At 40.5% G+C, this 26,488-nt stretch overlaps 1 protein-coding gene across 3 annotated transcripts in view; it reads left to right on the forward strand.

The window, feature by feature from the left end:
• ttc39c (tetratricopeptide repeat domain 39C) overlaps positions 1 to 25,443 on the forward strand; it is a 94,720-nt gene extending 69,277 nt beyond the window's left edge. For all 3 annotated transcript variants that reach the window (XM_048596300.1, XM_048596299.1, XM_048596298.1), the window contains 8 exons: positions 1,711 to 1,804; positions 4,253 to 4,360; positions 6,824 to 6,933; positions 8,572 to 8,695; positions 13,284 to 13,381; positions 13,936 to 14,040; positions 15,731 to 15,769; positions 23,392 to 25,443. In XM_048596300.1, coding sequence (XP_048452257.1) covers positions 1,711 to 1,804; positions 4,253 to 4,360; positions 6,824 to 6,933; positions 8,572 to 8,695; positions 13,284 to 13,381; positions 13,936 to 14,040; positions 15,731 to 15,769; positions 23,392 to 23,481 — 768 coding nt within the window. In that variant the 3' untranslated portion in view covers positions 23,482 to 25,443. The remainder of the gene's footprint in view (positions 1 to 1,710; positions 1,805 to 4,252; positions 4,361 to 6,823; positions 6,934 to 8,571; positions 8,696 to 13,283; positions 13,382 to 13,935; positions 14,041 to 15,730; positions 15,770 to 23,391) is intronic.
• The last annotated feature ends 1,045 nt before the right edge of the window (positions 25,444 to 26,488 follow it).

Consider the following 26,488-nt stretch of genomic DNA (forward strand, 5'->3'; position numbering starts at 1 on the left):
AGAGCAATGGGAGTCATTCAAAAAGGACATAGTGGACATGCAGGCCAACAGTTTCCTATAGAAATGAAGAGTGGGACCAACAAATCCAGGAGAAGAAAGGACGCTTATGCCAGATATTGAAGGCTTATAAACAGGAGAAATCGTAGAAGTGTATAGAAACTTCGTGGGTTACTTAAAGAAAAAGAAAGTGAAGAGGGAGTATTTAAAAACAAAAACACTGATGGGTAAAGAAAAATCCAAAAGCATGGAGGGTAGGGAAAAACTAGAGATCTATAAGCCAGTATTTCTAACATCAGTGATGGGTGAAAACTTGGAAAAGATTCTGAGGGACGGAATTAAGCTCCAGTTGGAGAGGCAAGGATTAATGAAGGATAGTCAGCATGGCTTTGTCAAGGAGGTATCATGTTGATTAAACTTGACTGAATTGTTTGAGGAGGTGACTAGCTAGTTGTATAGGGAGAATTGAGCAGTTGATGTAGATTATGTGGACTTCAATTAGACTTTGATAAGACCTCAGGCCAATAAATATGGAGCTGGAAAAGCACAGCAGGTCAGACAGCATCCGAGAATATGGAAAGTCAACATTTCTGGCCGAAACCCTTTGTCAGGACTGATAAGACTCATCAAGAAGTAAGAGCTCATGGGATCCAGGGCAATTTGGCAAATTTGATCCAAAATTGTCTTAGAGGCAGGAAACAGGGGCTAATGGTCAAAGGGTATTTTTGTGATTGGAAGCCCATGTGTACCGCAGTGTTTGATGATGGGTCCCTTCTATTGTATTGTACATGATGATCTAGAAGCAAATGTAGGAAGTTTGATCTGTAAATTTGCAGATAATCTAAAAATTGCTGGTGTGGTAAGTAACAAAGAGGAAAGCCTTGGGCTACAGGGTGATGTAGACAGGCTGCTCAGATATGTGGAACAGTGGCAGATGGAGTTTATTCCTGAAAAGTGTGAGGGTGATGCATTTTGGGAGAAGTAACAAGGCAAGGAAGTACGTTTGTTAATCTCCCCTTAGTAGAGGGGTCAATAACCAGGGATCATAGATTTAAGATAAGAGGCAAGAGAATTAGAATCTTAAAAAAAAAAATTCCCCCACTGGATAGTGGGTATCTGGAACTCATTGCCTGAAAAGGTGGCAGAGGTGGGAACCATCACAGTATTTAAGAAATATTTAGATGTATACTTGAAAGTTATACCATACAAATCTACAGGCCAAGTGCTGGGAAATGGGATTAGAATAGATAGTTGCTGAATGACTGGAGTGAAGCCAATAATCTGAAGAGTTCTTTCTGTGCTGTAACACCCCATGACTCTAAGCAGTTATCACCAGCCATGTGAATTCTGGGATGCTTTTTTTTAAAAAAAAAAGGTCTTGCCGCTCGTCTGATGCTTTCTGGCTGTTGTATTCCTCCAGCTCCACGCTGTTGTCTCTGACTCCAACATCTGCAGTTCTTGCTATCTCTTACCCCTGCTCTTATTTTCTATATTTCTAAAACTCACTCTTTGACCAACCTTTTGGTTGTCTGACTTAATATCTCCATAAATTACTTGGTGTATTTTGTTTGGTTATAATTTTGTGAAACAGCTTGGGATGTTTGACTATTATTACTACTGTTATTTTATTTCTATACAGATGCAAGTAACGGAAATATTGTTTGGAAATGTTTTTCTGAGCATGATTTAAAATCATTGTTTGTTTTCCTCTAGTGTAAAATCAACAGTGCCTTGACATCATTCCAAACCGCATTAGAACTAGCTATAGATCAACGAGAAATCCAACATGTATGCTTGTATGAGATAGGTAAGTGTTTTATATCAATGGGTTGAGGTTTATGATGGGGCTTTAAAAGGGGTATTTTTAACCTGATTGATTTATTACCTGGATAATGTTTCTCTGTGCAGGATGAAGTGAGATCATATTGTGCACAGGCCTGCTTTTAAATGCATCCAGGGTAAATATGTGCACCTAACATGCATATCTATAGTGCTCACGCAGCGAAGTTCAAGTAATGGAAATTCTCCTGGGGTTTGGTGGGAGGGAAAGGAAAGGAGAAGGAATAATGAAAGGTAAGTCAATGAGGTCTTTTCTGATTTTAGATGGCTCAAAAGTGAGATTCCTGGAGATGGAAGCTTGAAATTAACTAGCTATGGCTCAATCAATAATTTAATATAAACTGGGTAGGTCTACATAACTCGAGTAGTCTGTTTTGATCTGTCAGCCTTGTCACCAATGGAACCCAGAGGGTAGGTGTGTCACTGGAGTCAGGAATATTTCCCACTTGATTTCTATCTGGATTTTCACTTAACATTTCGGGTTTTAAACATTGCTGAAAAGAAAGGAGTCATTGAAGCTTTTCATCTTGCACTCATCAGGGCTGGCATAAAAGAAACAGAGCGTTGAAAGAAAACACTAATTTATTCAGCATGAGAAGGGTGTGTTAATCGGTTGGGCCATGGGTGGCATAGAGAGGCAGCTGGAGAATTAACTGGCAATCTAAATTAGCTGATTAATCACAAACCTGACACTCAGATTCTGTTTGGTCAGGATGTTTACATGGGTAATGCAGAAGACATTTATAGTGTCCGCACAGTTTCTCATGTGGCAGTACACTGAACGTGCTGAATCAGGCCGTGCTTTTAAATCTCTGAATGCAGAACCATTGATCTCTATTGGACGCCATTTACTAAATATTCCCAACGTTGCTAAAAATTATACTGGAAACTGATGTATAATTATGGATGACAGAGCATCTTTCTCTTCCCCTCTCTTCTCTGTATCCTCTCTCATCTCCCCCTCTCCCTTCCCCCTCTGCCCTCTCCCTTCCCCCTCTCTGGGACTTTTCAGCACTGGCAAAGAGTCATACCAGATCTAAAACATTATCTCTGTTTCTCTCTTCAGATCTTACTTTAGACCTTCTGAGTTTCTCCAGTGTTCTGACTTTGGTCTCTTTCTAAGCCACATTTCTTGTTCCCCGGTCCTAATGAGTGCCAGACTAAAAACTTTGACTTTTGTCTCTCTTTTAGCAATGGGTCATCTCTGTACTATCAAGCAATTATTTCAGATTTTTTTCCCCTCCAGACATGATAGACTATTTAAAACAAACACAGAAATTGCTGGAGAAACTCAGCAGGTCCGTCGACATCTGGAGTGAAATCAGAGTTAATGTTTCAAATACAGTGGCCCTTCTTCAGAACCTCTTCATACCAGTTGTGAAGGAAGGTTGCTGGACTCAAAACATTAACTTTGTTTCTCTCTCCACAGGTGCTGCCAGACCTGCTGAGTTTCTCCAGCAATTTCTGTGTTTGTTTTAGATTTCTAGCATTGCAATTCTGTTTTATGATAGACTATCTACCTATCTAGTCTACTCACTTAATTTCCTTCGTAATTTGTTTTGAATGCCCTGAGTTTCCTATTTCAGGTCCTTGATGGTATTAGTAAGCTGTACGGGACTTTTTTTATGAGACTAGTAAAATCTTGGGTCTATTGACAGTGACCTGAGCAGTCTGAGTTTGGCTATTGGAAAAGTCTACTCCCAGTGTAGAATACTGAGATTAGCCTGAAGATGGCCATCTGGAGATTCTAGTCTAGGTGGACCTAGATGTTTGAAAAAGTTAAAGGAGGTAGGCTTTGGTGATTGTTTGTATTTACCTGAAACATCTCTATAGTAGCATTTGGGGAGAGTGGAAGTCACTGGTGGAATTAGAGCACAAGGTTAAAAGCCTATGACTTATGCTAAAAGAAAGAAATGTTTGTATCTTCTCTGTGATTTACCTTCTATTGTGCACAGTTCTGCCAAACACTTACCAGTAAATTCCTATCAGCTGATGTTCATTGAAGCCATTCAGTGCTGTGATGTTTGTGTTTTTTCTTTTTTATAAATGTTCATCTTGCTTCATGAATTCAGGCTTCTGATGCAGATTTATATGAGAAAAGATGTCAGCTGACTGAATGGGAATGGGACCTAAAATGGCAGCAATATGGGCAAAGTGAAAAGGAAAAAGTTTATTTGAAATATCTAAAGGAACAGAGTAATATTCGGAAAGAATATATTAATTGAAATCTGTAATATTGCATATAGTCAAGTTTTGAGGTGAGAGGGGAAAAGTAGATTTGAATTTAAGGTGTGGCATATGATGTTATAATGCATGGAAGTACATGAAGAAGATGCACCTTTAAAATGTATCAAATTGTCATTAGCTGTTTTTTGTTTATGTTTGTATTTAATCTGAGCTTTGTTCTTATTCTCAGGTTGGTGTAGCATGATAGAAATGAATTTCAAGGATGCATACAAGTCTTTTGCAAGGCTTAAAAATGAATCCAGGTGGTCTCAGTGTTATTATGCATACTTGACTGCAGGTTTGTTCCAATACTGTACATTTTAATTTGCTTTGTAAAAAGAATGCAATAAATAATGTTAGTCTAGTACCAGAAGATCATGGTACTGTACATCTTTGCTTAATGTGAAATGTTCTTGGTAGCAACCATTCCTTTCAAAAAAGGAAATTCAGATTCCTGGTTGTGAAAAGAATTTTGCAATAAGATTTAACATTTAAAAAGCTCTGGTGTACAAGAGTTAAACATAGCAAGTAATACCAATTTACAACTAATTTAATGCTATATTTTGTAAGCACTTGCGCTTTCAATCTGAAAATTTCAATCGAGCATTTTTTGTTCTATCATTTACACCCAAGAATTCTCCTACACTATTCCCCAGAAAAGGGTAAAGTTGCCATAGTCTTAACAGACCACAGGGCTGCACTTTCATTAGAGAGAGAGAGAGGACTGGTGGTGGTCACCAAACCTCAGGTGAGAGGTGAGAGTGAGGAGGACAGTCCTTCCACCAGTGTGGGAATTGAACCCATGCTGTTGGCATCACGCTGAAGTGTGGGATTTCTTGTGATCATCCACTAGCCGCTGGCTAGCTGAACCGTCCAATTCTCCTTCAACACTTCACAGTTGTGAAATGAGGTGAGGTGAGAGTGACAGCCCTTGATATCAAGGCTGCATTCAACCAAGTGTGGCATCAAGGAGTTGTGGCAAAATTGGAATCAGTGGGAATCCAGCGGCAAACTGTCCACTTTTGTAGTCATACCTGTTACATAGGAAGATGGTTGTGGTTGTTGGAGGTCAGTAATCTCAGCTCCAAGGTATTTCTGCAGGAGTTCCTCAGGGTTGTATCCTAGGCCGAACCATCTTCAGCTGCTTCATCAATGACCTTCCCTCCATCCTAAGGTCAGAAGTGGGAATGTTCGCCAATAATTGTACAGTGTTCAGCACCATTCAAGACTCCTTAGAAACTGAAGCAGTCCATGTCCAAATGGAACAAGATCTGGACAACATCCAGGCCTGGGCTGACAAGTGGCGAGTAATATTCGTACAACACAAATGCCAGGCTATGACTATCACCAATAATAGACAATCTAACCACCACCACTTGACATTCAATGGTGTCACCATCACTGGATCTGCTACTGTCAACATTCTGGGGGTTATCATTGACCAGAAACTCAACTGGATTCACCTCATAAACACTGGCTACAAGACCAGGACAGAGGCTAGGAATACTGAGGCGAGTAACACACCATCTGACTCCCCAAAGCTTGTCTACCATCTACAAAGCACAAGTCAGAGTGTGATGGAATACTCCCCACTTGCCTGGATGGGTGCAGGCTCAATGACACTCGAGGCTTGACACCATCCAGGACAAAACAGCCCGCTTGATTGGCACCACATCCACAAGCATTCACTCCCTCCATCACCACCGCTCAGTCGCAGCAGTGTGTACTATCTACAAGATGCAGTGCAGAAATTCACCAAAGATCCTCAGACAGCACCTTCCAAACCCATGACCACTTCCATTTATAAGGAACAGAGCAGCAGATATATGGGAACACCATCACCATCAAGTTCCCTCCAAGCCACTCACCATCTTGACTTGAAAATGTATTGCCGATTCTTCACTGTCGCTGAGTCAAAATCCTGGAATTCCCTCCCTAAGGACATTGTGGGTCTACCTACAGCAGGAATTTGCAGCAGTTCAAGAAGACAGCTCACCACCACCTTCTCAAGGGGCAACTAGGAATGGGCAAGAAATGCTGGCTCAGCCAGCGATGCCCACATCCCACAAATAAATAAATTCATGGCTCTTACTGCATTCTTACTTAGTGACCTCAAATCAGAAAATACCCTGATAGCCTTTTTATACTGGTTTACAGGTTTGGGCACATTCTGTCTGTCATCTTCCGCTGCTCTAGACCCAGACTCTAAATGCCTGTATGTGTGAGAAATCACCCAGATAAAAAAACCCATGTCAAAAAAAACATATAACAGTGTGACACACTTGGATGCCCTGAAAGAGATTCAAACAACTATTTCCCAGTTCAAAACTTACCCTTACTTCTGGAAAATCATATGAATATTTTAGACCCCTAAATGCAAAGAGATAGCTAGGCCATTGTTTAGATTATAATTCATTACAATACAACCTCTTAAAGCAAACATAGACCAACCTTTGAATTTGCAATTACTTTTGGTTTGTTTATAGTTTCACAAACTAAATGTTTTTCTTCTATTGTGCATTTAAAATGTTTGGTTCCCAAAATAAAAGTTGTATTCCTAAAAACATTAATTGTTAAATTTAGTTATATGTAATTAGTGAGAAATAGTTTTAATGGCGAATAAAAGTTAATTGGAGTATGGTCCAGAATCTAATACTGTCTTTTTCACATTTGCTTCACTTTTACTTTATTTACTGCACAGTTGTGTGTTGATATTTTGACCTGTTGCATAAAACAAGATTTTTGTAATTCTTTGATCAAGCATGCCAGGGAGCAACAGGTGAAACTGACAAGGCACAAGAAGTATTCATTGAAGTCCAGAAGTTATTCAGGAGGAAGAATAATCAAATTGAGCAGTTTTCCTCCCGAAAGGTAGACTGACGTGGTTTAGTTTTTTTTTTAATTTCTCAAATGGAGAGATGAATAAATGCTTCTGTATAAGAATTGATTAGCAATTTTGAAATTAATGGTTCAGATATTCTGATTGGGGCCTGATGCCCATTGCACCTAAGGGCATTGTTTAAAATGAGGGGTCTCCCATTTAAGGCAGAGTCAGAGTCATTGAGAAAAACAGCAAAGGAAAAGGTCTTTCAGCCCATTGTGTCCATGCTGGTCAAAACAAACCACTTAACTTTTCTAATCCCATTTTCCAGCACAATGGCCCATACCCTTGTACTTCTTGGTATTTCAAGTACTTATCTAAATACTTCTTAAATGTTATGAGAGCTTCTGCTTCTACCACCCTTATAAGCAGTGAGTCTCACCCTCTAGGTGGGAAAAGAAGTTCTTCACATCCCCTCTAAACCTCCTGCACCTTACCTTAAATCTGTGCCCTGGTCTTAAAGTCAAACAGCGTGGAAACAGACCCTTAAGTCTATCTAATTCGAACTGTGCTCCCAAACTAAACTAGTCTCACCTGCCTGTGTTTGGCCTATATCCCTCCAAACTTTTCCTGTTCATGAACTTATGCAGATGTTTTTTAAACATTGTAATTGTACCTGCATCCATCACTTCTATGATCTCTCCATTGAGGGGAAAGTTCCTCCATGTCTACTCTGTCTATGCCCCTCATAATTTTATACATCTCAATCATGTTCCCTCTCAGTCTCCTCTGCTCCAAGGAAAACAATCCCAGTCTATCCAGTATCTTTTTATGACCAAAACTCTTAAATCCAGGCAACATCCTGGTAAATCTCTCCTGAACCCTATCACATCCATCTTATAATGTGGAATCCAGAACTACACTCAGTACTTTAGCTGTGGTCTAACCAATGTTTTATACAGTTCGAACATAACCTCCCTGCTCTTAAATTCTATGCCTCAGCTAATTAAGGCACGTATCCCGTATAATAAAACAAAGAACTGTGGATGCTGGAAATCTGAAATCTTCTGCCCTGAAGAAGGGTCACTGGACTAAAAACTTTAACTCTGCTTTATCTCCAGAGATGCTGCCAGATTTGCTGAGTTTCTCCAGTAATTTATGATTTTATCCCATGTGCCTTCTTAACCACTCCATCTACCTGTCCTGATATCTTAAGAGACCAGTGATCCTGCACACCAAAATCAATCTGATGGTCAGTGCTTTCCAGGGTCTTGCTGTTCATTATAGTGTTCCCTTGCAGTGTTTGTTCTGCCCAAGTCTATCACCTTACAATCATCTGGATTGAGTTCCATTTGACACTGATCAGCTTAACTAACTGATGGAGAAAATCTGCTCCTATTTGTGAAGGGTATGGATCTGCAGAAACCAAATCCTGTGGATACTGAAAAATTGAAAATGCTGGAAATACTTGGCAGATCAAGCAGCAATGTGGAGAGAGAAACCATGTTTAAAATTTTGATGTGGTTTTTGTTTTGTCGGACCTGACTCACATGTTAACTCTGTTTCTCTCCAGAAACTGCTAAACTTGATGAGTAGTTCCAGCAGTTTCTATGGATTTGTTGTCTTTTTTTAAGGAAAGAGAAGCAAAATTAATGTTTTTTTTTAAATGTTCGTTAATTTCTGTGCAGGCTGAAAGATTCCAAAAGGAGAAGCCTACCAAAGAATTATGTGTCCTCGCTGTCATTGAAGTGCTGTATTTGTGGAAAGCACTTGCCAATTGCTCCCCTTCGAACCTGCAGCAAATGAATCAAGGTAGCCTACTATTGCAGTAATTAAAACAGGGAAGCTAAAGAGACTGTTTTTCTCTCTTCAGAGATGCTGCCAAAGTTATCATTTCGGAACTCTAGCTCTGTAACAGAGTCATAAGGGTCTTGAAATGTTAACTCTTTCTTTCTCTACATATGTTGTCAGACCTGCTGGGTTTGTCCAACACTGTTTTATTTCAGATCTCCAGTATCTGCAGTACTTTGCTTTTATTTGAACCTACAACTTCACACAGGTTTTGTTGCATAGTATGTTGAGAGTCTAAGCACAGAAACAGTCCATTTGACCCTGCAGTCTTGTTGAGGAGCCAGTGTACAGGCAATGGCTGAATTAATATCTCCTGCATGGTAATAATTCTGTGATTTTATATGAAAATTCGAGTTAACACAGATAACATGGTGTAAAAATTGCTATGCAGGCTGACTAAATGATTCACAGCTAGTTTGCTAAATTCTCAATAAACCATATTGAAATTAATTCTTGCCCACTATCAAAAAAGGGATAATAAAAATCTTTTTCAGAAGAATAGAAGCAGCAGTAAATGCTACAGCCCCTAAAGCTACCCTGTCATTGGAAGTGATTGTTGCAGAATGTCTACACAAACAATGGCTGCCTCCCCTATCCCTGTATACCCTGGTTTGTTAGTGTCCAAAACTCTTAACAGTTTCTGTCTTGGATTTACGTGATGACTTCGTAACCACAGCTCTCTGGAATAAATAATTCTAAATATTTACAACTTGCTGGATGAAGACATTCCTCCTCAACTCGGTCCTATCACCCCAGTACTAGAATCCTAGGGCAAGAAAAACAGCCTCTCAATATAATGCCTGACAGGGTAGATAAGAATTCTTTGTCTGAAATAAGACTATATAACTTGGAGCCAAAGTGGATCATTCAGCCTATCAAGTCTGCTCTGATTTTATAATACTCAACTCCGCTTTCCTGTCATATCCCCATAACTCTCAATTTCCTTCCTAATTAAAAATCTGAGGAAGGATCACCGGACCTGAAACATTAATTCTGATTTTTTTCTTCACAGAGGCTACCAGATCTGCTGAGCTTTTCCAGTAACTTCCGTTTTTGTTCCCAATTAAAAATCTGTCTATCTTGGCTTTGAATATACTTAATGATCCAGACTACACAGCCCCCTTCCATAAAGACTTCCATAGATTCACTACTCTTTGAGAAAAGAAGTTCCTGTTCATCTCTGTCTTAAATGTGTGACAGCATATTCTGAGATTATATTTGGTCCATGACTCTCCTAAAAGGGGAAAAAATCTCTCAACATCTACTCTGTCAATCTCTCTAAGAATTTTATGTTTCAGTAAGGTCACCTCTCATTCTCTTAAACTCCAACGAGTACAAGCCCAATCTACTTAACCTGTCCTGATAAGAAAATCTCTTCATATCTGGGATCAACTTAATGCACCTTTTCTGGACTGCCTCCAATATCAGTGTATCTTCCCTTAGATATGGGAACCAAACTGTTCTAACTATTTTTGGCGTGGTCTGCCTTGTATAGTTTTAGCAAGGCTTCTCTATTTTTATGCTCCATTCCCTTTGAAATAAAATGCAACATTCCCATCTGCCTTCCCAGTTACCTGCTGAAGAAGTATGCTAGCTCTTTGAGATTCATGCATAAGGATCCAGAAATTCTTCTCCCTGTGCTGCAGCTTTCTCCATTTAAATAATTCTTTTCTTCCTGCCAAAGTGCACAACCTTATTTTCCCATGTTATATTCCATCTGCCATGTTTTTTTCCCCACCCAATTAACTTATTTATTCTTCTGCAAACTCTGTGTCATACTCTCCATTTGTCTATTTTTGTGTATGTTTTCCACTCGCTGGCTGGTCTGAATTTATTGCTTATCCTTCGTTGCTCCTTGAGAAGGTGGTGGTGAACTGCCTTCTAGAACCACCTGGGCCTTGCTTTCAATATTCTTCTCACACTTGTATAAGTAGTTTAAGCACCCTTGTCTTGCCTGATGGTTAACTTTGAGAAGATTCCTCTGTTAGCATTAATGTTCCAGTCCATTCCTCCAATATGGTCAATGGTGAAATCCTCCCAATGTTTCCCCTCCCTGGGAAGTTTCCTCTCACCTGAGGATGACATCAGTTTGGAGATTCAACATCACATCCAATCTGCGAGCACCTCCTTTTGATGCCTAAGGATGAGAGTGTTTGATGACTGTGGCATCTATTATGATAGCAAGATCCTTAAGTATAAGGCAGTCATACTTCTAATCTATTACATTGCTCCAAAACTTGGACCACGTATATACACAACCTCATGGCCATTTGAGAGGTACCATCAATACTGTTTAAGATGGATTCTCCAGTTCAGCTGGGAGGACAGGCGTACTAACATCAGCGCGCTTGAAGTAGCTAACAGCACCAGCATCAAGTCCACGATCATCTGAAACTAACTCTGCTGGGCCGACCACTTATGATGCCTGGGTTCCGAATACCAAAGCAAATCACCTTCACCCACTCAAGGAAGGCACTCATATGAGAGGAGGACAAAGGAAGTGTTTCAAAAATCCTTGAAGCCTTCACTCAAGAAATGTAACATAGATTCAAATACGTGAGAGACCTTCATTCAGAAGAAACCGCCTTCTAGGCTTGGATGAGCCTTTCTCTTCATAGCTCATGGACTTTGAAGCTAATAACAGCCTAATTACTGACCTGGCTGAGATCGGCTAATGCATCACAGTGATTGAACCAAGGAATATCTAACCGGTAAAGATCAACTTTACTCACTACGACACATTTTAATAAGCAGACGAGCAGCATGGTGGCACAATGGTTAGCACATCTGCCTCCCAGCACCAGGGTCCCAGGTTCAATTCCAGCCTTGGGCGATCATCTGTGTGAAGTTTGCATGCTCTCCCTGTGTCTGAGTGGGTTTCTGCCGAGTGCTTCGGTTTCCTCCCACATTCCAAAAATGTCCAGGTTAGGTGGATTGACCATGCTAAATTTCACTGTAGTGTCTAGGGATGTGCAGACTAGATGGGTTAGCCATGGTAAAAATGCATGGTTATGGGGATAGGGTGGGATGGGATGCTCCTCAGAGAGTTGGTGCAGACTCGATGAGCTGAATGGCCTCTTCCTGCACGGTAGGGGTTCTATGAAGCTTCTGGACGACGGAACACAATTCTTTGAGAATGCCTGTTGGCAGGAGGAAGTGCAGAAAGGGAGCCAGAAAAGAAATGCCAGAGATTTCAAGGTCAAGGATCAATTCATCTCCTGGAAACACCTGTCAAATGTGTGATTGAAGAAGCAGAAACAGCCTCATTAGCCAGACAGCTACTCACAGAACTCATGATCAGTGACCCAGCATTTCCTAGGTGGACAATCATACTCATTAATGAGTGGTTGCCAACAATTTAACAAAACAATGAGTAACCTCTGTCATCTAAACACATGTGCTTTTCCAATATTTCAAGAGCAGGCTAAGACATTTGATGTGACAAGATGGAAACAAATTGCAAACTGCTTGATGACCGCTTAAAGCCACATCACTATTAGATTTGTTTTGTTCAATCAGCATAATTTTATCTGCATTGCACATAATAAAAAACATACTTCCCTGTTTCCCTGAATTCAATTGTTTGATTTAGAACAAAAGTATAATTATCCACCTGTCTTCTAACCTTCTGGGTATAGTAAAACTTTGAACTTGCCACTTCATCAGAAGTGAATGTTGTATTCATCTCCTTATCTGAAATTTTTAGTTCCACCACTGTGCCAGTTGGATGAGAGGCAGAACATCCGACAAGACTTGCAACAGAGAATCTATTGAATAAACAGTCAGTGTCTATTTCAAAACAGCTCTACCAGCTGAAGCAAACTCCACTCAAAATGCAAACGACAGCAGTCTCCTAATTAAGTACGATAATTTTGTGAGCAAGATAATCTTTGGAGGATAGTAGTAGAATCCTGTTACAGCAGTGTTGTCTGCAGGGGGATCTGATGGGGGAAATTAAGCAATTATTTCCATTCTGGCCAGGACTAGTAGGGTCAGACCTACTGTACACCTCCTTGTCTCCAATCTTGCCTCCCGCTAACATCACAGCATACTGGGTGTGATACTCTTTGTGTTTACTGAATAGTTATTTATTGGCTTGTACATTGTGAGATAACTTCATTGCCTAAAATCTATTGGTCATCTTGATGCTTTATGTAAATAGGCTTTGCCTGGCATTTGAGTGCAGCCCTGACTAATATGTTCCATAGGAAACTTGGCACATTAACAGTTTGAAACTCCTGATTCTTGTTGAATTAATTATGCATGAAACCACCAGAATGAGAATATTTAATCTGTAACAACATTAACCAAATACTGCATGTTGAGTGTGTGTAGTTTTGCAATAGTATAATCTGAGAATATATTGTTTATTTTATTGGAATGAATACAAGCAAAATGAAGTTTGAGATTTACTAAAAATAGTAATCCTTCACAAAGTATGCATTTTCCGGTTACTTTTTCCTATAATGATTGATTTTTATTCTGAATGGAACATGGACAGTGAATCCGGTTTTATAATAGACAATCTAATGTGTCCTCTTTTATGCAGCTTGTCAAGAAATGCATGAGCCATTAACAATTGGGTTAAAACACCTACTCCTTGGTGCAATACACAAATGTCTAGGAAATTCAGATGGTGCTATTCAGGTGTGTACGTATAGTTTGTCTTTAACAGGTCTACTTGTGCTGTAAAGCACTTTAAGATTTGAATTTTTTTCTACTCATCAACACATTCAGTAAAATTAAGCACAGTATAAAATTTCCAAATGAAAGACATTTGCAACTCTATATTGTAATAACATATTGTTAAAATAAATCTGAATTGCAAAAGTATTTTAAAGAAACTTGTTATTGCACAGGTATATTTACAGCTCAATTACTGCTTTACTGTTCTAAATAAAATTGGCTTACGTTAATGCTGCCTGGTCTTATAATTGTATCCTGTAACTTGCTTGTAAGGAAAAATGCACTTGAAAACCCCAAACTTCACCAAACTGTAATGGTAATACTTACCACAGTTTTTGACATCTCATTTAAGTCCTTCTCCTTTCCCCTTCCAGCTATGGTTGCATGGTGTTATCTGTGTATAGAAATAAATATGAAAACACCTATTCAGTATATAATGACATATTTTGTAATACATATTTATACGCCAATATGTGCTACATGTTTCCACATTGTAACTTGGTTTCTTCTTGCAGTTCTTTCAGCTAGCCATAAAGGATGAGTTGAGTCGTCAGAACAGTGCATACATACAGCCGTATGCTTGTTATGAACTTGGATGTCAGTTATTAGAAAATCCAGAGGTATGTAAATCCAGCATTAGTCAAAACTAGCTAAATGTAACATCTCATCCATTTTACAGACTCTATTTGACAAAGAATTGTACTACAAATTAGTGGGCGTTATCAAAGCTGTAACTCTATTTGTAGAGCTGAAAGTACTACACATGCTGTCAAACATGGATTAACAGTCATATTGATTTTCTGAGCATTTAGTTTTCAATTTACAATATATACCCAGATTCTTAAGGATTTAGTTTTACTTGTCTGATTTAATTGTTCCTACTCATAACCAAAATTTCACGTAAACTTTGTGAGGCAAAGGAAGCAGTACATTGTATAATGGCTTATCCAAATTTGCTGATGACATAAAGTTATCAGCATTGTAGATGGTGTAGATTATAGCATTAAAGTTATAAAGGGATATTGATAGACTAGGTGAATGGGCAAAATTGTGGCAGATGGAGACCAGTGTAAGCAAGTGTAAGGTTATCCATTTTGGACCAAGAAAGGATAGAACAGGCTACTATCCAGATAGTATGAAGTTAAGTATAGTGACTTGGGCTATCTCTGACTCCTCCCTTGCCTTCCTCAACACCTTGTTTCAATTTCCGGGGATAGACTGGACGCTAATATCCACTATAAACCCACCGACTTACCTGGACTATACATCCTCGCATAGATCTTTAAAATACCATGCACAGTGCAGAAAATAAACAAGAAAGCTAATGGAATGCTGGCGTTTATATCCAGAAGACTGGAGTATAAAGGCACAGAATTTACACTGCAGCTATACAAAATCCTGGTTAGAATCTACTTGAAGTACTGTAAGCAGATCTGGGCACCACACCTTAGGAATGATATATTAGCTTTGGAGGAAGTACAATGTACATTTATAAGAATGATAGCTGGACTTCAGAGATTAAGTTATAAAGAGGGATTATGCAAATTAGGCCTCTTTGCTCTAGAATTTAGAAGATTAAGCGGTGATCTGATTGAAGTCTTCAAGATATTAATGTGAAAATACAGTAGGTAAAGATAAACTGTTTCCACTTGTTGGGTATTCTAGAACCAGAGAGTATTGTTAAAAAAATTAGGGCCAGACCATTTAGGAAGTAGAGGTTGGGAACGATCTTCCACAAATTGAGGGAATGGTCTAGTGGCCTTACTGCTGGACTGTTAATCCAGAGACCAAGATAATGTTCTGGGTTTGAATCCCACCACGGCAGATGGTGGAATTTAAATTCAATAAAATAATCTGGAATTAAGAATCTAATGATAACCATAAATCTGTTACCAATTTTTGGGAAAAACATCCTTCCCTGGTCTGGACTACATATGACTCCAGACCCACAATGATGTGGTTGACTCGCAACTGCCCTCTGGGTAACTGGGATGAGCAATAAATGATGGCCTAAAAGTGATGTCCTCATCCCATGTATGAATAAAGAAGAAAAAATGGCAGTGGATGCTGGATTAGTTGTTAATTTGAAACTTTGATTAAGCAAATGTATGGAGCTAGGCCACAGATTAGCCGTGATCTCATTGAATGATAGAACAGGGTCGAGGCCTGTTCCTGTTTTAAAACCTTAAAGTTATTCTCTAGAGATGCTGTATTATTGAATGTAAATGATAACTTGCATTTGTGATTTTATTGACATTATTTTGGTGAAAGATATATTGTTAATGTGGTTACTGTGTTTTTTAATGGTAGACTTTGGATAAAGGCAGAACTTTACTGTACCAAGCCAAGGTAAGTTAGAAACCCCTGTCCGATTTCTTTGTAGTTTAGATATGTTTGACTTTGGCAAAATCCTTGCATGAAAACACTGCAAGCAACACCCAACCTTGTAAAGTGTATTACTGATTGATTGGCTACATACCTACCATGTTAAGGGCACTCCAGTATAGATGAGTAGTAAAAACAGATAATGACCAACTATGTTGTCCAGATTCATTTCACGCATGACCCTTCTAGTCAAGACAGTAAGAGACTTGTCCTGTTGAGTCACACGACATTTGAAGCAAAGTGTCAGAAGTGAAAATACAATATCTAACTCCACTGTGCCGCCCACTTCAGCTGAAACAGATTGCATTGATCCTTTCCAGTTTAAACTTAGTTACCAATATGCATCCTGAACAACTTTTCTTTTAACTCTTCTCATTTTCTTCAAGTCGGGGTGGCCATCGGTACCTGCATGGGCCCTAGTTATGCCTGTCTCTTTGTGGAGTACGTGGAACATTACTTGTGCCAGGCCTATTCCAGCCTCCACCACAATTCTTTCTCCGATATATTGATGATATCATCGATGCTGCTTCTCTGTCTCTTCCGGAATTGGACAGGTTTATCGATTTCAATTCCAACTTCCACCCTGCTCTCACCCTCACCTGGTCTATCTCTGACTCCTCCCTTCCCTTCCTCGACATCTCTGTTTTAATTTCCGGGGATAGACTGGACACTAATATCCGCTATAAACTCTGTACAATCTTCGCACCCTACTCCCTGTAAAGAGACCATTCCATTCTCCCAGTACCTCTGTCTCTGTCACATTTGTTCTAATGATGCCAACTTTGATGAGAGAGAGCCTCTGAAATGTCCACCTTCTTTCTCAACTGAGGATTCCCCAGGGCCAGTGTTGACAGGGCCCTCAGCCGGGACCGACCCATCTCCTGCACTTAAGTCCTCACCACCTCTCTTCCTTCCCATAACAGCGATAGGGTTCCCCTTGTCCTTACCTACTATCCCACCAGCATCCACATCCAGAAGATTGTTGGCTGCCATTTCTGCCACCTCCAGCGAGATGCCACCACCAGATACATATTCCCCTCCCCTCCCTTGTTCGCCTTCTGCAGGGACTGTTCCCTCTGGGACACCCTGGTCCACTCTTCCCTCTCTCCCAACACCACCACCACCAGCCGCACCCACCGCCATAAACCCCCCAGTCTCACGGCACCTTCCACTGCAACCACAGGAGGTATAAGACCTATCTGTTTACCTCCTCTTTCTCCTCAGTATCCAAGGAGCCAAACATACCTTCCAGATGAAGCAGTGCTTTACCTGCACTTCACACAATCCGGTCTACTGCATTCGCTGCTCACAATATGGTCTCCTCTACGTTGGAGAAAATGGGTGACCATTTCTCAGAATACTTGTGTTCTGTTTGCAAAAAAGACCCTGAGCTTCCAGTTGCCTGCCACTTCAGCACACCACCCTGTTCCCTGGCCAACGTCTCTGTCTCTGGCTTGCTGCAGTGCTCCAGCGAAGCTCAGTGCAAGCTGGAAGAACAGCACCTCATATTCCGCTTGGGAACCCTGCAGCCCAAAGGTATCAATGTGGACTTCACAAGCTTCAAAATCTCCCCTCCCCCGACCGCATCCCAAAACCAGCCCAGCTCGTCCCCACCTCCCTAACCATTCCTTCCACCTCAAGTCCCACCCCCATCTCCTACCCACTAACCTCATCCCGCCTCCTTGACCTGTCCGTCCTCTCTGGACTGACCTATCCCCTCCCTAACTCCCCACCTACATTCACCTTTACTGGCTCCAACCCCGCCTCTTTGATCTGTCTGTCTCCTCTCCACCTATCTTCTCCTTTATCCATCTTCTATCTGCCTCCCCCTCTCTCCCCTATTTATTTCAGAATCCCCTTCTCCTCCCCCATTTCTGAAGAAGGGTCTCAACCCGAAACGTCAGCTTTCCTGCTCCTCTGATGCTGCTTGGCCTGCTGTGTTCATCCAGCTCTACACCGTGTTATCTCACATTATCTGAGCTATCATCAGTTCTGGGGAAGGATCACAGACCTGAAATGTTAACTCTGATTTCTCTCCACAGATGCTGCCAGACCTGCTGAGCTTTTCCAGCAATTTTTATTTTTGTCCCAATATGTATTTTTTAAAAAATTCATTCATGGGATGTGGGCTTTGCTGGCTTGACCGCATTTAGTGCCCATCCCTAGTTACCCAGATGTTTCCTAAGAATGAACAACATTGCTGTAGGTATAGAATCTCATACAAGCCAGGCCAAGTGAAATAGTTGATTTCCTTCCCTGAAGGACATTAGTGAGCCGGATGCCTTTTCTTTGTTGACAACAATCGACATTAGGCAAATTTTTAATTCCGATTTTTACTGAATTCACATTTCACCATCGGCTATGGTGGGAATCAACTCATGTCGCTAAAACATTAGCCTGGGTCTGTGGATTACTCGTCCACTACACCACCGCCTATTTACATTATATACGGCACAAGGGCGGGTTATTTGACCCAACTAGTCCATGCTGGTGTTTATGCTCCACATGAGCCCCTATTATAAAACACTTTTATGGTGCCATAAATTGGAAATAGCATTTCACAGCACTGACTCCTCTTGTCTCAAAGAACAAAGACTTACCATGGAAAAAATGATCCCTCTTTAGATGAAGTATAATTTGGTAGCCAAAATAGGAAGGTGGATTATTATCTGAATGGTGGTAGACTAGGAAAGGGGGAGGTGCAATGAGACCAATTTGTCCTCTTACACCAGTTGCTGAAGATAAGGATGCAGGTGCAGTAGATGGTGAAGAAGGTAAGCAATACATTGGCCTTCATAGAAAGAGGGTTAGAATACAAGAGCAAGGGCGTTTAGCTGTGATTATACAGGGCGTTGGTACGAAAACACCTGGAGCGCTGTGTGTAGTTTTGGCCTCCTTATCTGAGGAAGGATGTTCTGGTTATGGATGGAGGGTAACAAAGATTTACCAAACCGATTCCTCGGATAAGAGAACAGAAGTATAAGGAGAGGTTGTATCAGTTAGGACTCCTTTGCTATAATTCACAAGAATGAGTGGGGATGTTCTAATAGATACCTATAAAATTCTAACAAGGCTAGACGGGTGAATGCAGGAAGGATATTTTTGATGACCAAGGGGTCCAGACCAGGGAAATATAGTCATAAGAAAGATTGAAGAAGAAGTGGCATGCCATAGGGAAAAATCATAAAAAATAGGAGTAAGGGGCTCTTTGGTCCATCATCCCTGTTCTGCCATTCATTTGGATCATGGCTGATTATAGAACTCAGTCCCCTGTTCCCACTTTCTCCTATTGATACCTTTAGCCTTAGGAACCATATCTAAGTCCTTCTTGAAAATATTTTATGTTTTGATATCAACACCTAGCTGTGGTAGAGAATTCCACTGGCTTGCTACTCTCTGGCTGAAGACATTTCTCCTCCTTTCAGTCCTAAATTGCTTAGCGTATAACCTTAGTCTGGGACCCTGATTCTGGACTCCCTGGTCATTGGGAACATCCTTCCTGTATTTACCCTGGCTACTCCTGTTAGAATGTTATAATGTTCTATGAGACCCCCACCACACCTTCATTTTTCTGAATTCCAGCAAATATAATGCTAACTGATTCAACTCCTCTTCATACGCCAATTTCATGCATGAGGACTCCCAAATTCCTTTGTTTTGTAGTTTTCTATAACCTTTTCTTTTTTTAACTAATTTACAGCTACTCTGCCCTTCCTGCCAAAATGCATAACCTTGCGTCTTCCCACATTATGTTCCATCTATCAATTCTTTGTCCACATATTTAACCAGTCCATATCCCTCTTCAGACTCTGTCATCCTTACCACTTGCCTTCCCACCTACTTTTGTTTCAGCCACAAACTAGGTGATAGTACATTAACTTTCCTCATTCAAGTCATTAGTATATATATAGTAAATAATTATGGCCCTAGCATTGATCACTGTGGCACTGCACTTGTTACAGGTTGCCATCCTGAAAATGTCCCTATTACCCCAACTCTCTGTCTTCTGTTAGTTAGTCAATTCTCTATCCATGTTAATACATGACATCTATGGGCTCTTATCTTAAGTAACCTAATGTTTGGTACCCTATCAAACACCTCCTCCTGAAAATCTAAATACATTACATCCCCTTTATTCATCAGGCAATGCTCCCTCTGATTTTTCTTCCTCCTGTGCAGACTGTGGGGATTCTGGGAGCATGATTGACGTGCAAGGTTTCCCTGTGGCACGGCCGCACAGTTTAGAGGCAGTGTAGGTCATAGACTGCAGAGAGATCAAGAAGGCCAAGGAGGGAATATTTAGCTTTGTCACGCTCAGAGAGGATACCTTTTTTAATTAATTCATGGGATGTGGTGATTGCTGGCTAAGCCAGCATTTACTGCCTTTGAAGAGTTGGTGATGAGCTGCCTTATTGAACCTCTGCAGTTCTTGGGGTGAGGGACACCACAGAACTATTCTTTTATAGAATAGAATCCCTACAGTGTGGAAACAGGTCCTTCAGCCCAACAAGCCCACACCGACCCTCAGAGCATCCCACCCATACCCTTCCCCCAATAACCCACCAATCTACACATCCCTGAACACGATGGCAATTTAGCATAGCCAATTCACCTAGTTTGTACATCTTTTGGACTGTGGGAGGAAACCGGAGCGCGCAGAGGAAACCCACGCAGACACAAGGAGAATATGCAAACTCCACACAGACAGTTGCCCGAGGGTGGAATTGAACCTGGGCCCCTGGCACTGTGAGGCAGCAGTGCTAACCACTGAGCCACCGTGCCAGGGAGTTCCAGGATTTTGGCCCAGTGACACTGAAGGAATAATGATACAGTTCTATGTCAGGATGGTGTGTGGCTTGGAAGGGAATTTACAAGTGGAGGTGTTCTTATGTATCTGCTATGCTTGTTGTTCTTGATGGCAGATATTGCATGTTTGGAAGGTGCCATTGGCGGAAGTGTTGCTGTAAGTGCCTCTTCTAAATAGTGCACACTGTTTCCAGGGTGAGTTTGATGTTTGAGGGAGTGAAAATTGGAGGCCGTGGATAGAGTACCAATGGCTTTCTCCTGATGTTACTGAGCTGCTTAAATGTTATTGTAGCTAAGGCCATCAAGACCAGTGGAGAATATTCCATCACTTTCCTGATGTGCCTTGTAGAGAATAGATAGGCTTTGGACAGTTGAGAGGTCAACTACTTGCTGCAGAATTCCTCACGCCTGGTAGCCACAGTATTTATATGGTGACTGGTTTAGTTTCTGGTCAATGGTATCCCCGAGGACATTGATAGTTGGGGATCCAGCAATCGTTAAGGACATTTAACATAAGGGGGTGATAGGTTTTAGATTCAGATTTAGATTTCAGTTTTATTGTCACATGTACTCGAGTACTGAGTACAAGAGTACAGTGAAAAGTGTAGTGTCGACACACAGCGCCATCTATGGTACAAAGTATCTTGGTACAAAATCTTAGTTATAGAAGTAGAAAAATAAGGAAATAAATTAAAAAGTTCATCACTACAGTCTTCTTAGTATAAAAGTGGAAAATAAAGAAAATTTAAAAAGTCAAACACTACAGTCCTTTCTTAAGCCATGGACCTGCAGATGCTCCAAACTGGGCTTTTCCCAAGAGGACTCACTCTCCCCTGCACTAGGGCGGACTAAGACCCGCCTGTGTTCGCCAGCTGCCCTTGCCACTAACTATTGCTGCTCTCCATTGGGCATGCCTGCTCTCACCGCCACTTGCAAGGCCATCACCACTGACTGTTGTCAGCCATCTTCTGCCGCCCCAGGCCCATGCTGGGCCCCAGCCACTGCCATGCTCTGTTACCCCGTTAGTGCCTTGCTGCACAGTCTCACTCCAGCACTACTCCAGACACTGATGAAGCCACGATGCTACCTTGTGTCCAACTGTCAAAGCTGGTTCTGTTATTGGAAATCAACATTGCAGGGTCTTGCGTGGCGCAAATGTTACTTGCCCTTTACAACTTCATTTAGCATCGCTTTGGTACTGTGATAGGGGAAGAATTCTGATTGGAGGGATTTATCCATTGAATTCTGGAAAAGAAGTTTAAAAAAAAGATTTTGGAAGTGAAAACACGGTCAAGACCCTCAAAAAGGAAAGGGAGGTTGGGGATTTGCAAGGACCGAGGAAGAAACCAAGGGGATTTTTTGAGGAGAGTTTGATAACTACAGACTTAAAGGAAAGGGAGAGAGCAAACCATTTACAATATTGGTTAACGTGGGCATCAGGAGGGTAAGTTGGATTGTCAGATCAGTAGAAATAGGATTGAGGGATCAAGAGATGGATTGTCTTGAACAGGCAGACTCAGTTGGCATGAGAATAGATGGGAAAGGAAATTTGGGAAATATATAGGAAAGAACATGGAGTAGGAGTACTGGATAATTTTTGAGAAGATCTGTGTAAACTTGCTGGGCCAAATGGCCATCTTCTTTTCTGTACAGTTCTGTGAATTAAAGATCATTCAGATCTATTCCTTACCAGCTGTAAGGTTATTGTCTTCCAGTGGTGTACATTGCAGGATCCAGTCCTCCACACACAAGTTATTAGAATCATGGAATTATTCAGTATAGAATCGGTCATTCGGCCCTTAGAGTCTGCACTGACAAAAGCCACTGTAAATCTGCACTCGTCCCACTTACCCTCACTAGGCCCAAAGCCTTGAATGTTATGACAAATCAAGCGCTCGTCCAATTACTTTTTTGAAGTTTCTCACCTCTACTACCCTCCAATCACTGCATTCCAGATTCCCATCACCCTCTGAAATCCCCTCTAAACCCCTTGCCTTTCACCTTTAAAATTATGCCCCTTTTATTATTGACCCTTCAACTAACTCTAACTCTAAACCTTTCCGTATATATACCAAGCATTTCCTAGCCACAATCAGTTCTGAAGATGGGTCACTGAACCTGAAACATTAACTCTGCTTTCTTTCCACAGATGCTGCCAGACCTCCTAAGTTTTTCCAGCAATTTCTGTTTCTATTCACCCTGTCCATGCCCCTCATATCTTACACACCTCTGTTAGGTCCCCTTCTCTGTTCTAAAGAAAACAATCTGAGCTTATCCAGCCTCTATTCGTAGTTAAGATGCGCAGGCAACATCCTGGTGAATCTCCTCTGTATACCTTCCAGTAAATCACATCCTGTTCAACTGTGTGTCAGACTCAGGAGCTAAACCTTTCACTTGAACATTTTTAATCTAGGTATTTCTGGGGACCCATGTTAGATTGAGTTCCTTCTGGCTTCCAAAATCACCAGACAATTGGTTCTTGCTGGTATTCATATATTTAACTTGCCAACTAGACAGTTTCAGAATGAGATTTGAGAAGACAATTTTTGAAATCTTGAAGTAACTTTTAAATTTATACCATGCAAAACAGAGGCAAGCAAGTTATTTTTGAATATTCAGTGTTTACTTCTAATTATTTAATTCTGTGTTTGTGGATGCAGCTTAGGTGACTTTACATTAATATCAATATATGATTGAATTTAAGCTGTCTTTAGCAGATGTTGGTGATTCAGAAAATTCATGTTATCCTTGTCAGTTAATTCTCGTTTTCTTCTCTGCAGGAAGAGTTTGCTGGTTATGATTTTGAAAACCGTCTTCATGTGCGTATTCATACTGCATTAGCATCATTGAAAGACGCTATTCCACAGTGATCTTTGCCAAATAGAAGTCCTCTTCAGTGCACAAGTGATTGAACATAATCTGTTCCTGCACTTTATGCTGTAACTACATGGCAAAGGAAATAGTGGTTGGCCTGAGCTCATGAAGGCCGCCTTAAACCTAAGCATGTAGAATGTCTTTGGACGCATAGGGGCAGTTTCACTGATAAATAAGATGCATTGAAGCTGTTGCTTCTTTATTATAGGTAGTTAAACAGGAGCAGGCTTAGGGATTCCAAGGATCATCCAGTGGCCTTGCTTTTTTTCCACCAGTTTGATTGCGGTTCAACTGACACCTGACTGTAATATCAGTGCAGTTTAACAAAGCACAGAACCCATTTACATCACCTGGGCAGATTCTGAATGTGCTTTGTTTAAGGTAGCAGAAGGTCAGGAAGGAAAAAGTGTTCATGGCTTTTGCCTGTTAATAGCCATATTTTTGTTGCACTAATTATATTTTTAATTTGCCGAGATTTTACAGCACTGTTATTTTCAGATATGTAAAATATTGTTAGCACTTTTTAAATTCTCTTTTATATCAGACCCCACAGAACACCAGCAGCAAAGGACTTGAGTTCATTTCTGCTCAGGGTCATTTGTTAATTATGAATGAAAGGTGCAGTATCTGCAAGGTCTTTTTATTTAAAAGCTTCTTCAAACCTGTGATGCCGCTACACTAAGATGTTGTTTGAGATCTTCTGGTATACTTTTTAAAAAAAAAAATCCAAATACCTCAGTTGTAGATCAGATGCAAGAGAAACAAAATAAGTTGTAAAAATTCATACATTTTTAAAGAAAATCTTGGAAACAAGATAATGGACAAATGAAATTGTCTTGTAGCATCTCAGCATCTCTTTATCTACTGGTCATTTTTTTGTCATATGATGGTATTTGTATCTGCTCTTAACAGGGTAAATAAGATTTCATCCTATTAGATGATGCCTATGATATATTTATCAATGGACCATTATCTGGGAGGTGAGAACCACTGAATAAGAACCTATCACCTGGATGCAGATGTCACCTGAAAATACTACCATGTTTGGTGTTAAAGTGTATTTTTTTTAAAAAAATTCTGAGGCATGATCTAATAGTAATAAAATCAAAAATAATATGGTTCCTGAATTCTGTATAACCTTACGTGGCTTGTCCAACAGCCGTGAATGTTTATTGCACCAGGTTTCCCCGCTTCCTGAAGCTGTTGACTCTTTGCTGCGTTATGATTCCATAGGCACTGGTTGCCGGCTGATACCTTGTCCAACTGGCACAGACATGAGGTCTTTCTGTCTGACTAAGCAGCTCACCTGAACTGTTGCTGGTTATGTTGGATTATTTATTTATTTCTGAATTTTCAGGTTGTTGCTCAGCAAATGATTTTATTTGTGATTTAGAGCCTTGTCCTGTGTTTCTAAACTTAAGATCGTGGGATTTAAGTCCCCTTACTTAGATAGTAGTATAATTCTATAATGTGGCAATTTCTGTTTTATTTTAACAGTAAAATTAAATAACTGAGTTGTCTGACATTGAGTAATGTGATAAACTAAATGTGAATCTTCTAATTTGATTACATTGGACAATGTTATCAACAGTTTTGCTCCGGTACGCACGTTACTCAGGGGACGGAAAGTTTTGAAATTACAAAAATGTTAATGAACTGATGTAAGTTACTCAATGGTTTAATGTGTCCCTGGTTGTAGTAACAGTATTTCATAAACAGAGGAACTTGCAATTGACAAGTGACTTGATTCTAGAAAGATCTAGGCCTTATAAATGTTCTGCCTGCCTATCACTCACTGTTACTGTAATGCTGTTTAAGACTGGGATTGAGAACTGAGTCTTTTCATTGTGTACAAGTGGAAATGTTGACTAACTGGATGGTGAGGAAATCTCACTGTATTTTTCACTGTCTGTAGACTGCTATTACTCTGCTGTATTAAAAAAAGACTTGTGTCCGTATGCATTGTGATTTATTCCAAAAAATATTGCAATTTCTCTATTCGATTACTATATTTAAAAGACATTTGCACAGGTACATGGATGGGAAAGGTTTAGAGAGATATGGGCCAAATGCAGGCAAATGGGACTAGTTTCAGTTTAGGAAACCTGATCAGCATGGATGAGTTGGGCTAAAGGGTTTGTTTCCATGCTGTATGACTCTGACTCTATACAACTAGAAAATGGATGGTTATAACATATATGAACATAGAAAATAATTTGATTTGATTTATTTATTGTCACCTGTACCGAAATACAGTGAAAAGCTTTGTTTACGAGCGTTACAGGCAGATCATAGTAAGCAAAGGATGTACAGATCAAAAAGACTTAGACAAAGGCATACAGGTTACATTGCATAGCGCATGTGCTATGCGAGATCAAAGTTAACAAGATCAGCATTATTTGAGGCTGGAGAATCCATTCAGCAGTCTGATAACTGCCAGGAAGAAGCTGTTCCTCAACCTGCTGTTGCGTGTGTTCAGGCTTCTATATCTCCTGCCTGATGGAAGAGGCTGTAGGGGTGCAATGGGTCTTTGATGATATTGACTGCCTTTATGTGGCAGCGAGCCGTGTAAATCGAATCCATGGATGGAAGGTTGGCTTGGCTGGTCTGGGTTGATGATGGTCTGGGCTGTGTACACCTTCTTCTGTAGTTTCTTATTGTCCTGGGCAGAGCAGTTGCTGTACCAGGCCATTATACACCTGGACAGTATGCTTTTAATTGTGCATCTGTAGAAGTTGGTGAGGATCCTTATGGACATACCGAATTTCCTGAGCTGCCTGAGGAAGAAGAGGAGGACTTGTGCCTTCCTAACTGTCGCATCTACGTGGCAAGTCCAGGACAATTTGGCAGTTATCGTCACTGCAAGGAAGTTGATGCTCTTCACTCTCTCAACGTCATTTTCGTTGATGTAGAAAGGGGTGTGTTCTCCTCCTTTCTTTCTGAAGTCAATGATGAGTTCTTTAGTTTTGCTAACATTGAGAGAGAGGTTGTTTTCATTGCTCC

Source organism: Rhincodon typus, chromosome 4, assembly GCF_021869965.1.
Source record: "Rhincodon typus isolate 14 chromosome 4, sRhiTyp1.1, whole genome shotgun sequence".
Lineage (NCBI taxonomy): Eukaryota > Metazoa > Chordata > Chondrichthyes > Orectolobiformes > Rhincodontidae > Rhincodon > Rhincodon typus.